Source organism: Spea bombifrons, chromosome 5, assembly GCF_027358695.1.
Source record: "Spea bombifrons isolate aSpeBom1 chromosome 5, aSpeBom1.2.pri, whole genome shotgun sequence".
NCBI classification, from domain to species: Eukaryota; Metazoa; Chordata; class Amphibia; order Anura; family Pelobatidae; genus Spea; species Spea bombifrons.
The window spans coordinates 92,692,824-92,710,105 of NC_071091.1; the positions used below are offsets into that span (position 1 = coordinate 92,692,824).

General features: G+C 41.1%; 1 protein-coding gene and 1 long non-coding RNA gene across 2 annotated transcripts; both read right to left on the reverse strand.

Moving 5' to 3' along the window:
* Positions 1 to 587: 587 nt before the first annotated feature.
* On the reverse strand, positions 588 to 11,773 carry RMDN1 (regulator of microtubule dynamics 1). The gene is made up of 10 exons (XM_053467223.1): positions 11,610 to 11,773; positions 9,014 to 9,131; positions 8,236 to 8,323; positions 7,374 to 7,533; positions 6,092 to 6,181; positions 5,635 to 5,690; positions 5,206 to 5,293; positions 2,950 to 2,980; positions 2,262 to 2,395; positions 588 to 773 (listed from the first exon to the last, which is right to left on the reverse strand). The coding sequence occupies exons 1-10, from the start codon at positions 11,724 to 11,726 to the stop codon at positions 729 to 731; spliced, it is 927 nt and encodes a 308-aa protein (XP_053323198.1). The 5' UTR covers positions 11,727 to 11,773; the 3' UTR covers positions 588 to 728.
* A 2,097-nt stretch (positions 11,774 to 13,870) lies between these two features.
* On the reverse strand, positions 13,871 to 14,038 carry LOC128497252 (uncharacterized). The gene is made up of 2 exons (XR_008354290.1): positions 13,957 to 14,038; positions 13,871 to 13,926 (listed from the first exon to the last, which is right to left on the reverse strand). It is a non-coding gene; the product is annotated as an uncharacterized LOC128497252 (long non-coding RNA).
* Between the last annotated feature and the right edge of the window lie 3,244 nt (positions 14,039 to 17,282).

Sequence of the window (17,282 nt, forward strand, 5' to 3'; positions counted from 1 at the left end):
GCACGCTTCTTCTGCGGGGAGGCTATTTCACATATCCACCACCCCCCTCAGTAAAGTAAGTCTTCCTTACAGTAAGTGGAATGTAAAAATCTCAGGGGAGCATAATTTATGTGCAAGTGACTTGTATGTGCCATCTTTGGCACCAAAGAAAGATGAGTATGGCTGGTGGTGTGGAGTGGGTTGTCATCTGGGGAAGGAGGTCCAGGCCATTTGTTTTGTAAACTACTGATGGCAGCCGTGGGGAGCAGCAAGCTGGCAGAATATACAAATGTGTGTTCGGATAGTGCACTGCGTGCATGTGCAACGCTAACGTCAAAAGGACGCGCAGGCTCTGTGTCGGTCTTCAGAAGTGTCAGACGGTCAGACAGTGCTCCAGTCTCCCAGGTAAACCTTCACTACTACTAGCGCATTGCATTACGGCTCCCCCTCACAGCCCTCTAATATGGACGTTTTTTGTTGGTTTTTTTTTTTTTGAAGGAAAGGTGACAACCCTGAGAAGGCATTTCAATGCATTCTTCTTCCTGCTGTAAAGTGCGGGTTGATGGGTAATTATAAGCAAATATTGTAGGGCTGAAGGCAGCGACTGAGTGGAATAAAACAATGCAGGACTTTTTTTTTTTTTTAATAGTAAGCAGACCTGACAACACAGGTGCCTTATAAATACACGTTAAAATAACTTCCTATGTCATTTGCTTCAAATAAAACTTCAGGTGTAGATACAACAGGCTTCATTTCCCCAATGACTTCAAGATGTCGGCAGCTTCTTTGTGAACCTACAAAATGAATAAAGCTGGGGTAAAAAGACCAAGGGTTGTCTTCAATTTTTCTGCTGTTTGGCATCAAACCTAAATATTTCTAATGAATAATGTGTTTTCCTGTGTTTACATTATTAATCAGGAGGAAAACTGGGCCTGGACACATCCAAATTGAATTCTTGCGTTGAATTAGAAGGCCTGGCTCACGATCTGAATTCCTGTTCATCCTAAAGGTGTTGGGGTTAAGGTCAGGGCTCTGTGCGGCCATTCAAATGCCTTCCCACCAAGCTATGTGCACTGGGGAACAGAGAAGGACCTTCCCTCAAACTGTCCCCACAAAGTTGGAAGCATAGCGTTGTCTACAATGTCTTTGTATGCTGTAGTATTAACATTACTCTTCATGGACACTAAGGGGGCCGAACCCTGAAAAACTAGGCCCCAGACCATTATCCACACCCACAAAAAAAAACTTTATAGTAGGCACTATGCATTCCGGTGATTATCTCCTGGCCTCAGGCATAACCAGCTGAGTTCATCAGAATATCCGACTGTGAAGCAATTCATCACTCCAGAGAACACGTTTCCAGTGGCTGTGGGCTTTACACCAATACAGCCCATGCTAAATATTGCACATGGTGGTCTTCAGCTTGTGTGCTGCTGCTCTGCCATGGAAACCCATACCGCATTCACAAAGTCATCATGTTGCTTCCGGAGGCAGATTATTGATACCACAGGAGGACGAGCAATTATTACACACTTTAGCAGTCAGTGTCCCCATTGTGAGTCTGTGTGGTCTACCCCTTTGTGGCTGAGCTGTTACTCCTAGTCGATTCCCTATCACTATAACAGCATTCACATGTGACCAGGGAAGAAGTTTCACAACTGAATTGTGGCCAAAGCAGCATTGTGTGACAGTTACGCTACAAATAACTTTACTGCCACTGTTTATCGATAACTTTTTTTTTTTTTAACAGATGGTAGGTGTTTTAGGCTCTCCTCATTGCTAAGCTCTTTAGAGTGGGTGTCTACATACTTTTGAACATATTGTGTATTTAACACAGTAAAAGAAGCTTAGCACTGACCTAACGGATGCTTAGGGCCCAGTTATCTTGCTTGAGTGGATAAATTAGGCAAGAAAACATAATGAAACATTTACCAATCGTATAAACCTAAGGCATGAACATGAAAGCAAACCTGGAAGATGATCATGTGTAATCCCTTTGGGACTAGGGAGGTTATCTTTAATATTCTATTGAAAAGGGATAATATTGTGGTGTTTGACATTTTTTACATTTTGTTTTAGACTTCTGACTAAAGACTGCAAAGGGATCTCCAAAGACCTCCATGATCTCTCTTGGAACTGGAATGTGCACCTTATGATGTCATGGTGACATCGCTGGAGTTCATTTATTCATTTTTATAAAGTTGATTTATATAGCTGAAAGCCAAGGATTTAGGAAGTGTTTAACACTTCCTAAATCCATTATGGTTTCCCCTTAATCTTACCTGTTGGTCTTCCTCTGTTCGGGCAGGATAATCTTTTGCTTTTGTTAACCAGTATACTGCCAGCTCCTTGTTCTTTAACTTCAAATATGTTTTACCCAGATAAAGATGGTTTTTGCTATAGAAATTTGGCTCCGCTGTCCGGAAAAAAAAAGTAAGCATTCACTATTAAATCTACTGTCAACAAGAGAAAATTCAATGGGGGGGGGCTTTCAAAGCCTTTAAGTTGCCCTGTCCCCCCTCTCTCTGAGGACCATATGAGCCAATTAAGAAGCAGGGCTCTGCAGACGAGTTTTCCTGACCACAGTATGTGCTTAACTGTAAGGGGGCTTGGAGACGCCAGCAGGGTCTGTACAGACTATTCCAGGTCTATACTACACTGACAGCGTAACTGCTCGCACCAAGCGTCGCTTTACTAAACCCCTTCGATGTGGGTTCCTGCTGACGGGTAGGACAGAGGGGAAGGCTGTGAGGCTGATCTCCTGTGAAGTAACACACGGCCTCCATCAGCCAGGTGTGAGCCTCACATGCTGAGAGTTCCATTGTGTGCAGCCTCTGTGTAATTCTCACAAACGGAATAATCCACACATTGCAAAATTCTGCAAGTTACTTGTATGGTTAATTAGGAAATGATTCATTGTGTTACACAAGCACATACAGGTGGGGTATATCTCCTGCATTCATTACTTACCTTCCTCAGCCTTCTGAAAATATTCTAGAGCCTAAAATAAATAAAAAAAAAGGTACCAAATGTAACCATCACTTTATGGCACCTGGCAATGATCCAGCCCCATCCAATCCTATAGCACAATCTTTACATGAATGGAATGGTATCAAAAGAATTCACATACATATAAAACATATCACAAACTTTACAACTTGTAACGTATACAGTTATTAGCAGGTCACATGAAAAGCTCTAAACACTTGCCCTATACCTCACACTCTAAAAAGCGGCCCTGCTTGGCCAAGCGCTGGCAGCTACCCCGACTTCAGTGCGTAGAAACGTGCACAACACCAAGATTTGGAATTATGCCATTAATAAGGTGCTAATCGCATCTTAAACAAAAAACAGGGCACTTAAACATAGGCGCTAAATCCTCATTACCCCTAAGCCATCCGGGCAAACCGGATTCACCAGTTACAGCCTTCGGACCCCAAATGTTCATTAGGTTAGTTGTCTTTCATGAGAAATAGAGCTGAAGATATGAACACACCTAGCAGATTAATTACATCCCAGGCCCGGGTAAACACAAGATTCTGCGTTCAGCAATACAGAATCTAAGCCTAAAGCTTACAAATAATATTAATAGTAGTACACAGGGCATCTACTGAGCATCGAAAATAATACTACCGAAGTACTTAACATTTTTTTTTAAAAATTAACAGAAATGTGTTATAGACTTATACAAACTATTTTTAACAAAAATTGCATGTTTTTGTGATGAAAATTCATTAGCTGCACTGCCACGTGTAGCTGCCGTTACAAGCCGTTTTGGCGCTTGTTCATGAGGTAAAGTGGGAGGGGCTGTGTGTGGGAGGGTACATATCAATGACTGATAGGTAAAAGTAGTAAAACAATGGAACCTGTGGGAGTTTTTCCTTTTTTTTTAAACTCTGGCCAATCGGCATTTACAAGGGGAGGGGCCCAACATTACACATACCACTACTACTGTAGTGTATTACAGGGACTGCAGCAGACGGTTTTCCCCGTTCCTGAGTAGAGTTTATTTGATTAAGACAGTTGGCCATTTATGCTACTAGCCAAACCTGTGCAAGTCATTTTTTTTTTATCTTTCTACATATCATTATTCTTCATTGATAAATATTGGCAACTATATAATATGTATAATACAGAATATTGGGGAAATTCAGTCCTGCTGCATGTGCCTATTATCTGCCAGCATCGGTCTGCCCAGGCCCAGTGCTCTACTACTGCTGCTGCTGCACTTCTTTGATCGTCCCTGCAATAAGGGAACATTTTTCTTAAATTTTCTATAATGAAAGGCAAGTGCAGAAGGTGTCAGAGACTTCCTACTTTTGAGACGCCCCCGAATGTCGTTCCGAATCAAAAAGGACCTCGGAATTTGTCCTAGCCAAATGGTCATGAAGCGAGATTAGTTGCCTAAAAACAAACATCCGAAGCAATTTTGCTCACCGTGCACACACGACTATATATTATACAAGAAATATGTAACAAAAAGACCTTAAGCTTTTTCTATCTATCTAGACGCAGTACACAAACGCCAGTCCTGAAGGGGTTAAAGCGGGATCTACTTTCCTCCTCTTCCTTTTTTTTTTTCCCCATGAGTGTGCAGCACTTTTTTTTTTTTGTTTGTTTGAATTACTCCAACGCAACTTTATGTCTACCTTAACTATATGAAAAACTAACAAAACCTACTCTGCATTCCGTCCGCCTAACAGGACACATCAGCCATTGCATACGCTTTAATGTATATTATAGCTGGGTGTCCCCCCCCCACTTGAAAATAGATTGAACAATTCAGCAGAATCACGCTATGCCCCGATACCCAAGGCTTGAAGGAGTCGAACATATTAGCTGGTGAGAAGCGCACTCATGCCGTGTACTCCGTAACACCCAGCAGGGTTATCTTGTTTTACAGCTGTAACAATGTGCCAACGCAACATCCCAACAGCAGTGAATGGGACCTCTGTGCCACTCCTGCACCCTTGCAAAATATCATAGCCAAGATGAACAATTAAGAGGGTTGGGTAGCAGCGTCGACAGCTACATACATACAGCAATAGGAAAAGTCACATTTTTTTATGATAAATACAGGTTTCTTTTCACTGCATGTGAAACAGATCAGGAAGGAAGGAGGGGCTGTTCTGGTGCTTTTTAGTGAAATGCGAGTTACTAAAGGGGCAGGCAGGTGCTGAAGTAGAAACAGTAAAAGATTTTTAAAAACACAGCATATAACATTACCTCGTCGTATTGGACAGACGGTGTGGCAGCAAACAGCGTTGAGGCAATTTTCTTTTGATACCATGGCATATCGGCAAACATATATATCCTGCAAATAAATTATAAGTCAACCCGTTCCTTCTTATCTTGAAGACCCCCGGCCTCCCGTACGCTGCATTCCTATGTAAACCCAGACCGCAGAAAGATTGGCTTCATGTTTTCTCGCGAATATGGAACATAAAATAAAAACATAGAATTTGGTTGCAGATAAGAGCCTTTCAGCCAACATGTACTTGTTTTTATTAGATCTCCTATACCATGTTATAATCTTATTGTCAGAAATACATAGCATCAGCTTTAATGTTTTATTCCTGGGAGTGTTTTTTTCTCTAAAAGGTTTTAAAACAGAGTAGCAGGACTGCTATTTATGTACTCGTGTTTTATACATACCACAGACCAATCAGGTGAATGGTAGTAGCATCTTTTGGATTAAGTTCAATTGCTCTCTGTAACAAAGGTTATGGAACATCATTCAGTATACCGTGAATAGATATTTTACACGCACATATATTTTGTACCCACAAAACAGAGCATATAGGACTGCATCATCTTCTGCTTTTGCTATATTGTAAAGTTACTTGCAGGGCCACATCTCCCATTAGGCAGACTGGAAAGTGGACATCTAGTATGTTGTTAGCCCCACACAGCAGGGACCTCTTCCCTTTCTGTACAGGCATGTACTAATTTCATCAAATGTTCTATATTCAATTTTAACATTTGTAATTATATATCTTCCCCTATTTAGTGGTGCTTTAAAAACAAACCCAAGGTAATGTGTAACATAAGCATTAGTTTGCTTACTAGTTTGCTATAAAATAAATGTTAATAGACCAAGTACTTCCCATACCTGAAAGTGATCCCTTATTTTATAAGCATTTCCAATTTTCACCTTGATGCCTTCATATTCTCCAACATCACTAAGGCATATACCATACCACTGAAATACAAACGGTCACAATCAGCGTGAGGATTTACCAGATAAAATAATTATTCCCAAGACAACACTAAGCTGGTCAGAAAAACCCTTACAAGCACCAAAAGAAAGTAATACATAGCCAATCTCTACCCTTAAGGGTCCACTCACTAAAGAGGAAGTTGGTATGGGGTGGTTTCAGCAGAGTTGCAGTTTCATCTCCCTGACTTTGCTTTTAAATATTAAGAACCTACCCTGGGGAGCTTCTGCTCCAAGAATAGAATGAATGGCCCTATATCCCAGGGCTTTTTTTTGCCCCAGCACTTTGCCCAGCACCCACAGTCTCACACTTTACCCTAGCCCTCACTTTGCCCCAGCACTCACACTTTGCCCACACTAAAAAGCACCAGTGCATACTTTTAATTACCATTAATTAATTCCATTAACTATGTCCCCAGTTTCCCATAGGCATCTTTGTCACTAAATAGCTTCCCAGAGTCCTCACTGAACGGGGCTGGCACCGCCCACAAAGGTCATTGAGCAGCTCTGGTGCCCCCCGCGAAAGTTATTGAGCGGCCCCAGCTGACTCACTTCTATTTTGAATCGACAGGGGTGGCATTTTAAGAAGCCGTCCCCATTGATCCGAAATAGAATTGAGTCAGCTGGCCAGCTCGACTCAGTGACCTTCGTGGGCGGTGACAGCCCCGTTCAGTGAGGAAGGTGGGCGGAGCCGCCGGCAGCAGCGGGGTTGTCTGCGTCGCACAGACGTCTGCTGCTGCCAGAATGGAGGATCCAGGTCCCCTGCAACGCTGCGGGGGATCTGAATCCTAAACCCAATTATAGGTTTGGCTCACAAACACCTAGGCGCCAGGACAAAATTATCAGTCGCCATGGCGACCTGGCATCTGGAATTTGTCAAGTCCTGCTATATCCACCATATTTAAATGCATGAAATTTCTTTAAGGTGATTGACCTGTGCGTTATGCATGGCCAGCATTGCTTTTCTTGCGGATACATTTTTAAAAGATGGCCCTTTGTAATGCAGGGAGCCGAAACATTACATTTAAAGAGCAGCGACAGATTCCAGAACCACAACTTTCCTGCCAACTCTCCTACCTCCTCCAACATTAACAAATAATGAACAAACCCATATTTCGAAACATAACAGGCCTTTAAATTATGTTAATTTACACAAAATCACTTTTGTCAGCCTTACCTTGTGGGCTGCCCAACACAAGCCATCCTTTTCCAGAGCTTTTTTTGCGAAATCATGAGATTCGTAAACTACCCTCTTCTTCTCATCTGGGGTAATATTGCCGAGTTGGCTAATTTCCCGACACGCTCGTGCAAATCTCCACAGGATTTCAGGATCTTCACTGAAAATACAGACACATAGATATTAGGTTTATTGATCCTTTGGCATTTTTTGGGACTGCTTGGTTGAACCACCACATTGGTAAATCAGGTTTGGAGACCTGATTTTCATACAACTCCATAATTTAGCATTAAGTGAATAAACACATAGAATTCTGAATATAGTGAACAGGTCCAAGTGTTAGGCTCTTTATAATGCGCTTTCATTCACACTCTGCTGAGTTAGGTGTACAAAATGGAGTAAACTCTAAACTTGTTCAAACAAGATCTTTTTTTTTTATTATTATTTTTTATTTAATTGTGAGCACATTTCTGGTGAATATTCTACAGAAGGCTAAAAATGCCTTGCAGTCTGCAGGGCACAGGATGGATGTGGGAACTCCAATAGTAACAGGAAAAAAAAACAAAAATGTTATAATACAAATAAAGAAGCCAGGAGGGCTTGATTTATGTTAAAGCGAATGTAGTAGTACATTCACGTATTTGCTTTCTATAATCAAACCGCGGCACATACATTCGTGAAAAGCATGGGTAGTCCAGAGGAGCGATTCACGGGGCTCTCCCAATACTTCATATGCAGGGCCAGACCAACCTTATTAATGGTGACATTTCACACAGGGCCAGCCTGCTTCACTGCAAGGAAAAACTTGAAAAGGGCTAAGCACGACCAAACTTAAGAAAGACCTGACATGTAACCTCCCTACCTGTCTTTGTACTGGGTCAGGAACTCGTATAATTTCTCCATTTCGCCATTACCGTGCAGATAATCTGCCTGCTCTTTGATGTCTTCAACTTGAAAAATAAGAGAGAGAGAAAAAAAAGTAAATTGATGGATAAACAATCATTTTCTGGGTATGTTACAAGTACATAGTAAAATAATGATACTGATATGATAATACTGATAATAAAGAAGGATGACTAATAACTATTATTGGAATAAACTGTTACAACACAAAGGCAGTTGTACCTATGGAAGCATGAATTTTATATATTTCATACACTTATTTAACTGCATCGATTTGGCTCCGCAAATCGGGAGCGTACAAGGTCATGGCACGAGTTTCACAACACGGGATTTAAAAACAACAATGATTTCCCGGCATGGGAACCAAAATGTAAATTGTTTACAGAAAACAAAACGTGTGAAATGAGCCATCCTGTATTATTTGTGATAAAATAAGAGGTGCATTAACTAAACTAGTGGCTTGCGAGAGAATTGATTGCTTCATGTCCCGGTGCATAGCCGGGTATTAATGTGTGTGAAACAGAAATTCAAGAACTAAATCAGGGATCAATTTCCCACAACGACTTTGACAATAATCATTTTTCAGTAAGGTAACTACTGCCGGTACCTTGTAATCGCACTCTCTTATAGATTGTTAGATAAAAAGTTTCATATACAGCCCTCCCTCAGTTATATAAATGGATTGTGTTTTCTTGCACCAAAATGTTATTTTTTTTTTGGGGTCCGCATTTGTTTACCTTTAATACTTGCGTGAACAACTGCATTTTTCCTTTTCCGTCTTAAGGATTCTATAGCTAAGAAAGAGAGGGAGGATAGGACAAGTCCTTTCTCCAACAATGTCAATTTCCCAGAAACCTATGGAAACAAAAGCAGGACTCGTTCGTAACCAAAAGAAACGAGACTAAATCGGGGTGCGCAAAGAGGACATTTGGTTATTTCAATATAACAATGAACAGTAAAACCTACATACTATTTCTGTGCTATTCTTTAAAATAGCATCTCATGACGTATCCAATCAAATGAGAAACGTGAAGCTTATTTTCAGCATCTATTTGCCTTAAATAGCTGCCTCATTGCCAGAATTGTGAAATTACAAGTTAAGATGCACTGGAACTAGTTGTCACAGGCACTGCTCCTTTGAGGAGGACTTCCACCTATGCTGCTCTTGGCATTGTATTATTGCCTCTAGCTAGTGCTAGTTTCTGCCCTTCACTATCTTGCTTTTCTAGTTTTTTTTTTGGACGCCAGAGTTATTTTAGATCAGCAAAGTTCTATGGTATGTATGGCAAGGCTATCAATTTACCTCAGTTTTCCCAAGGTAATAGGGAGGAATTATGCAAAGCTGTGCCAACGCAGGCGCTGCCCCAGACATGCATAAAGTGTAAGTGGATTATTGTGTGTGTGTAACAGACATATCATATTAATCATTTGACCATAAATATGGGATCTGGAAAAGTGACAACTTTTTTTTTCATTTTTTTTTTTAATGACCTAGTTTTTAAAATTGCTTAATCTACCCAACAGCCTAAATTACCTGCAAAAAATTATGTCACAGAAAATATTACGCCAGACTTGTCATTTGAAACTGTGGGAGCGACAGATATCGGTAGGGTGGATGGGGTGGTACAGGTGTTCCCGGAGCAAATCCAAAACATGAAAAAAACAGAAACGCAGAGAACGAAGACTGGAATTTGCTATGAAAAAGAAGAGAACTTCACTCCTCCAAGGGTGATGGATCTTCACTCCAGCAAATCATAGCCCTCTCATTCATTTGGCATGAATTGCAGCTATGAAGAAGCAACGTTTTAAGCAAGTAAAATAAATAAATAAATGGATATTCGAATACTTACCAGGAGCAGGTGTTAAAAAAAAAATAAAAGCACCCAAGATTTCTCTAATACAGGACCATTTGGGAAATTTCTAAAATGTACCATATATATATATCGCATATTTTTACCCATAAGATTATTTTGAGAGTAATATTTAACTACTGTCTGATAAAGAGAACTGCCCCCCCAAACATAACATGCATGAGTAGTAGAGTCTAGGTGTCATTATCTCATGTTATCATGAAAACCTTGACAGTATCTCCTAGCGTCAAAGTGCTCGATGTAATGCTCTCCCCGCATAATTCCAATGTCCAGCAAGATCTGCTGAGATACAGTAGATCAGTTTACAGAAACTTTATCTTAGACCCACATCTATTCCTCTAAACTGACAATAATCATGCTTTCTTTCAGCGGGATTTTATGCCACAAATAATCCATAGATCTCAATTTCCACGAGGTGGAGTGTAAAAAAAATAAATTATATATATATATATATATATATATATATATATATATATTGTAGAATCATAACAATTTAACAACAACATGAGGAAAAATAACATATGTTAAAGTGTGTGCAATAAAAATACATTTTAAAAAAAATTTTAAACATGCAATTTTATCTAACGCCGCAGCACAACTTCGGTTCTCGCACACACAGTCCTTTACACGTTCTGAGCGTTTCCTGACATTGTCCCTGGAAGAGCGACCTCTATCCCCATCTCCTCCAACATCTATACGTTGCAGGCCAAACTTCACGAGCAATGGCACGCAAACAGTTCATTCACCTACACAATCCGGAGAAGCTATAACCCCAGATTGCTGGCAGACACTTTATGCGATATTACGATGATTAAAGGCGGGCCCCGCAGAAAACTATTCATTTTTAAATCTGAAGGGTTGGCAGATAACCTACAAGGAGCAAAATAAACCATTTTTGGGGTACAAATAAAAATTAACTTGTATATACTTAACCCCAGGGGTCCGAGACTTTTTACCAACCAAGAGACATGTCTATAATAATAATGATGATGATAAAAAATATATCACAAATATGCCATTATATAAGTGTCTCAAATATTAGCATTAACCATAAAAAAATATTTTTTAACATTTTGATAATATGTATATATAAAAAGTTAAGATAAATAAATATTTTACTTCTGCATCCTAAACTATGAGCTATATAGTAAGTATCTCTCTCTAAATACCTGAAGAAAAAGGTGTGAATATAAATCCCACCTAAATATGATTTGCCCACCATAGTGGATAAGACCTTATGAACTATGACTTTAAAAATATTTTTTTTTTACATTTACAAAATCGCATAATATATATATATATATATATATATATATATATATATATATATATATATATATTCACTCGCTCGTTATCTGTACAGCTGTATATATGCTTTCCATATTAAAATAAAATTACACCTCTTTAATAAAAAAAAAAAAAAAGTATGAGGTTTAATCAATGAAGCCCCCTTCTGTCTTACATGAGTAATGGAACCCGGTATACTCGGGGAAATGTTGATTGAAGCCCCGGGGTTTCTCCTGATCAGCAGTCTGGGTAACGGACTGCAAAGGAAACGCTGGACCCAACTCGTAAACATAGTGCGTGCTGCCTCAGGAACTACTAAGTAATAAGTGCCTTACACCGGCATATACTTACATTCTGGAAACTAGGCACTTCCGCCACACACCACTATCTTCCGTCAAAAGCGCCAACCAAAGTTTGACTAACTTCCGCCACACTCTTCCAGGCTACGCCCGACTTGGAAACATAAATAAACGCCTTACGGAGAATGCGTACTTTGACGTGTGTCGTCATTTCCGCCAGCTTCAGTTTGCTGATAGTGCCTTGTCAGCCCCGCTTCCGGCTAGTCGTAAATCTGTTCTTCGGACGCCGGTTGGGTAATTCGCGTTATAAATGCCCAATAAACTATCTCTAATTAAGTGGGGATGGGCAACAATTGCGACAGTGGATTCAGTTTTGTTGATGGACTGTATATGTGTTTAACTTCCTCACCCCACTTTTATATGAACTTCCTGTTACCCCCACATTTATTTTATATGTGTTTCCTGTTACCCCCACATGTATTGTAAATTAACATCCCGCCCCCCCCCCAGTTATTTTATATTAACTCCCTGTTGCAGAACTTTACAATTTCTCCCTGGATCAAGAAGCTCTAAAATATTCTATTTGTAGTCCTGTATGTCATGCCTTTCTAAGGAAAATATCCAGACCGCTTTTGAAGGCATCTAATGTATCTGATAGAACCACCTCCCTTGGCAGTGAATTCCATACCTTTATTGCCCTTACTGTAAAGAATCCCTTTGTTGTCTATGAAACCTGCACTCTTCCAGTCTCAGTCTCAGAGGGTGACCTCTTGTTCTTTGTACATTTCTGTTAATGAACAGGTCACTGAAGAGCTCTTGATATTGGTCCTGCATATACTGTATTTGCTCAATTATAAGATGAGGTTTTTTTCATGAAAAATAACCATCGCCTTTTATTTGAGGTTGTCTTCTAATCAGACCTCAAATAGAGGTCTGACTACAAGACCTCAGGGAGGCAGAGTGGCATATAGGGGGTTAAAAAGACTATCAGGGAGGCAGAGTGGCATATAGAGGGTTAAAAGGAATATCAGGGAGGCAGAGTGACATATAGGGGGTTAAAAAGAACATCAGGGAGGCAGAGTGGCATATAGAGGGTTAAAAGGAATATCAGGGAGGCAGAGTGGCATATAGGGGGTTAAAAAGAACATCAGGGAGGCAGAGTGGCATACAGGGGATTAAAAGGAACATCAGAGTGGCATCTAAGGGGTTAAAATGAATATCAGGGAGGCAGAGTGGCATGTAGGGGGTTAAACAGAATATCAGGGAGGCAGAGTGGCAAATAGGGGGTATAAGGCATTTCTGGGGGACAGAGTGCCGTATAAAGCATTTTGGGGGCAGATGTGCATAACTAGGGGCAGGTTGGCAAATAAGAGGAAATAAACACAAAAAATTAACTTTTCTCAAAGTTTTTATGAAATCTGAAAAAATAGTTTACATGTGAATTAATATTACTAGTAAAACATTTTCCTATAGGGTACACATATCCCCCTCTAAGATGCCATTTTTTTCGGTATATATAATTTTAACTTATTAGTTTTGTAGCCCTCCTTTGCACTTTTTCTAGTTCCATAATGTCCCTTTTAAGGACCGGTGCCCAGAATTGTACCGCATATTCAAGGTGAGGTCTTACCTTTGACCTGTAAAGAGGCAAGATGTTAGTCGTGAATCAATATCTTATTTTATGCATGCCAAGATGTTTTAGATGTATGTTTCCCTGCCATAAATGAATGTTGTGTAGGCAGAGGATTGTATTGCCGCGTAAATGAGTGCAGAGGTTTGTGTGGCTTTATAAATGTCATGCTCCAGTCTTGCATTACTGATTGCAATTATTGCAGTCACCAGCAGGGGGACAATGGGAGCGCCTAGCAGTGTCTAGAACAGTGGTTCTTAACCTGGGTTCGATCGAACACCAGGGGTTCGGTGAGTCAGTCTTGTGGGTTCGGCGGAGGTCAAGACACACACCCGACAATGACATGAGAGTGGCACTTGCCAAGGTAAAGCCGCGCATTTCTGAACTGGTCTCTGGAAGGCAACAGCAGAAGTCGCACTGATTTGCAGTAAATATTCATTATTATGGTTTTGTTTTTGTGTGAAAATCATGTTTTAATATTTAAATGGTTTTGTTCTTTGTTCTTAATGGTTTTGTTCTTTAATGGTTTTGTTCATTTTGTGCACCTATGTATAAAAATATACCTATGTATAAATATATACCTAAATATATACCTATGTTTTGAATTTGAATAAATCATATTTTATTTTTCAAATTAAGAAGGGTTCAGTGAATGCGCATATGAAACTGGTGGATGTCAGTACCTCCAACAAGGTTAACAACCACTGGTCTAGAAACCCTGCTGAGACTCTCCTGTCCTCATGAGAACTTCCACTGGGTGTCAGCAGTGACATGTACAGGAAGAGAAAGCCTATACCTTTGGAATTTCCTGGCTCTGGATCCCCGGAGCCCCCTTGTGGGAGGCAGGTAGGAAGTCCTGCTGATGTAGCAGATGAAACAATTGCGTAAAGGCTATTCAGGTTTGACATAAGATGTATCACTGAATTACCTGCAATGAGGGTAGACTCAATGTGGGGACAATGCATTGTCTCGAAATCAGAAGTCTGAGTGAAGTCTCTCTGATTGCCTGATAGTTCAAAAAGCATCTCCCGAGAGTCCCTCCTTCACACCAACTCAGTGTAAGCTGCAGCCAGCACCAGGTATGTGTGTTTCTCACTGTATGTCACTGTGTTTACATAGTTATATAGGCTGAAAAAAGACATGCGTCCATCACGTTCAGCCTTTCCTATATCTGTTAATTTGTTGCTGTTGATCCAAAAGGGGGCAAAAAAACCAGTTTGGCTCTTTCTAATTTTGCACTAACCAGGGAAAATGGCAGTCAGATTTTCCTTGGTTCAATAAGCTGTTTCCCCATAATTAAAGATTATATCCCTGAATATTATGTTTTTCCAAGTATCCATCCAGTTGCTGTTTAAACGTCTGTACAGACTCCGATAAAACTACCTCTGCAGGCAGAGAATTCCACATCCTTATTGCCCTTACTGTAAAAAACCCTTTCCTCTGCCTTAGACTAAATCTCCTTTCTTCCAGTCTAAACGCGTTACCACGTGTCCTATGCATAGTTCTGTTTATGAACAGATTTCCACACAAAGGTTTGTATTGGCCCTGAATATATTTATATAATGTTATCATATCCCCTCTGAGGCGCCTTTTTTCTAAACTAAACAGAAAAGGTAAAGATATTCTTACTTCTGTATGATTGTGCGTGATAACAGCGGGGGTGATCTGTATGAGTGTGCAGGGTGACAGGTCGTGTATGAATGTGTGCTGGATAATGGGACCGATCTGTACGAGTGCGTACTGGATGACAGGAGCCACTCTATTAGGGCTGCAACTAACGATTATTTTCATAATCGATTAGTTGGCAGATTATTTTTTCGATTAATCGGATAAAAAAAATGAATGTACATTTTTATTTATTTAAAATAATTTAATAAACAAATGATGTTAAATACAAACAGCAGAATAAAAAAAAAACTTTGATAAAATGCATTTCTTGTCTTTATTTCCCAACCAGCCCCCCCAATTTATGCACATTTGAGCCCAGGCTTGCCACGCTGCCTCCCACATATGCCACGCTGCCTCCCACATATGCCACTCCACGCTGCCTCCCACATATACCACTCCACGCTGCCTCCCACATATGCCACGCTGCCTCCCACATATGCCACGCTGCCTCCCACATGTCACTCCACTCTACCCCCACATATGCCACTGTGCCTGATACGCCTTATACCCCCTGATACACCACTCCATCCTCCCCAGACATGCCACACTGCCTCCCAGACATGCCACGCTGCCCTCCCCACGTATGCCTTATATACCGTATATGCCTTCTACCCCCAGATATGTCACTCCATCCTCCCCAGATATCTCATAGTCCCCTCATAGAGTCACAGACCCGTTCACAGCACACTGACACCATACTTTTATGAATAAGTACTGTGTTAATCTTCACTGCCCCCAGGATTTAGATTCCCCTTAGTTTGCCCCCCTTTACCTCTAACTGCACCTTAAGTTAACTTTATTAAATTAATTAAATTAACCCTCAGTCCTCATCATTAAATTAACCCTAAACACCCCATTAACCATAACTACCCCTAAATTAACTCTAAATACCCCATCAAACACAACTACCCTAAATTAACCCTAAAGACCCCATTAACCACAGCATCCCCTAAATTAACCCTAAAGACCCCATCAACCACAACAGCCCCTAAATTAACCCTAAACACCCCATTAACCACAACTGCCTCAAATTAACCCCAAACACCCCATTAACCACAGCTGCTCCTATATTAACCCTAAACACCCCATTAACCATAGCCAGGGCCGGCCCTATAATGGGGCAGACTGGGGCAATTGCCCCAGGCGGCACTTTAGAAGGGGCGGCACTTTGCCGCCCCAAGCGCTTTTTTTTTGTTTCTTTTTTTGAAGCGGAGGAGAGAGAGAGAGGCACCGAGTGGTTTTCGCTTACCCGCTCGGCGCCCCTCTCTCTCCTCTGCGGCGAGTCTCTCTGTTCGGTCCCGGTGCCGGCTTGTAATGCAGAGTGCCGGAAGTGACGTCAATTTCCGGCGCTCAGCATTACAAGCCGGCACCGTGGCAGAGCAGGGAGACTCGCCGCAGGACTGTTTAAAGGTAAGTACCGGGGGGGGGGATCGTAGATTATGGCTTCGGCGAAGTTTAAAATGCCCCGCCCCCCCCCCGGCGTTGGCGTTTTAAACTTCGCTCCAGGCGGCGTTAAGTCTTCGGCCGGCCCTGACCATAGCTGCCCCTAAATTAACCCTAAACACCCCATTAACCATAGCTGCCCCTAAACACCCAATTAACCATAACTGCCCCTAAATTAATCCCCACCTCCCCTAACGTTCAGCAGCCCAAATATTAATTTTATACTTACCGTTAGATGAGTATCACAGCTATGTGGTTCTGGCCTTCTGGGAGAAGGAAGGGGGCGGGGCCAGTTGTCACAGTGATTACAGGGAGGGACTGGTAAGTAGGAGCTGCTGCTGTGAGTCAGACTAAACGGATTATATAATGAGGGGTATTTTTCAGTTTTGAAAAAAACCCTCATTTTATAATCGATAAAAATCGATTCAACTAATTGATAATGAAATTCGTTGGCAACGATTTTCATTATCGATTATTATCGATTTTATCGATTAATTGTTGCAGCCCTACACTCTATATGAGTTTGTGCAGGATGGCGGGGGCCACTCTGTATGAGCATGTGATGGATGACGGGTCACGCAGCATATGAGCATGTGTGCGGGAAGCCACTGTACTTCTGGGCGTTGGGATATGATGTCATATCCCATTACCTCACTTTTAAAGGAAACATTGGACAGAAGCAAACTATGGAGGACTGTGCTAATGTGGCCCAGTCCTCCATAGCCTGAGGCTTTCATGGTACTGGCAAGAAATGGGGTTTGCGTTACCAAAGTGAGAATTCAGTGGGCCCAATGAAGGGTACCCAGTT

Coding starts and splice junctions, on each gene's coding strand:
- RMDN1 (XM_053467223.1), bottom strand. CDS start 11,726: ATGTTTACGAGTTGGGTCCAGCGTTTCCTTTGCAGTCCGTTACCCAGA. Junction 9,132..11,609: donor TACCGGGTTCCATTACTCAT/GTAAGACAGAAG, acceptor TTGTTTCCATAG/GTTTCTGGGAAATTGACATT. Junction 5,691..6,091: donor AAATAAGGGATCACTTTCAG/GTATGGGAAGTA, acceptor CCTTTGTTACAG/AGAGCAATTGAACTTAATCC.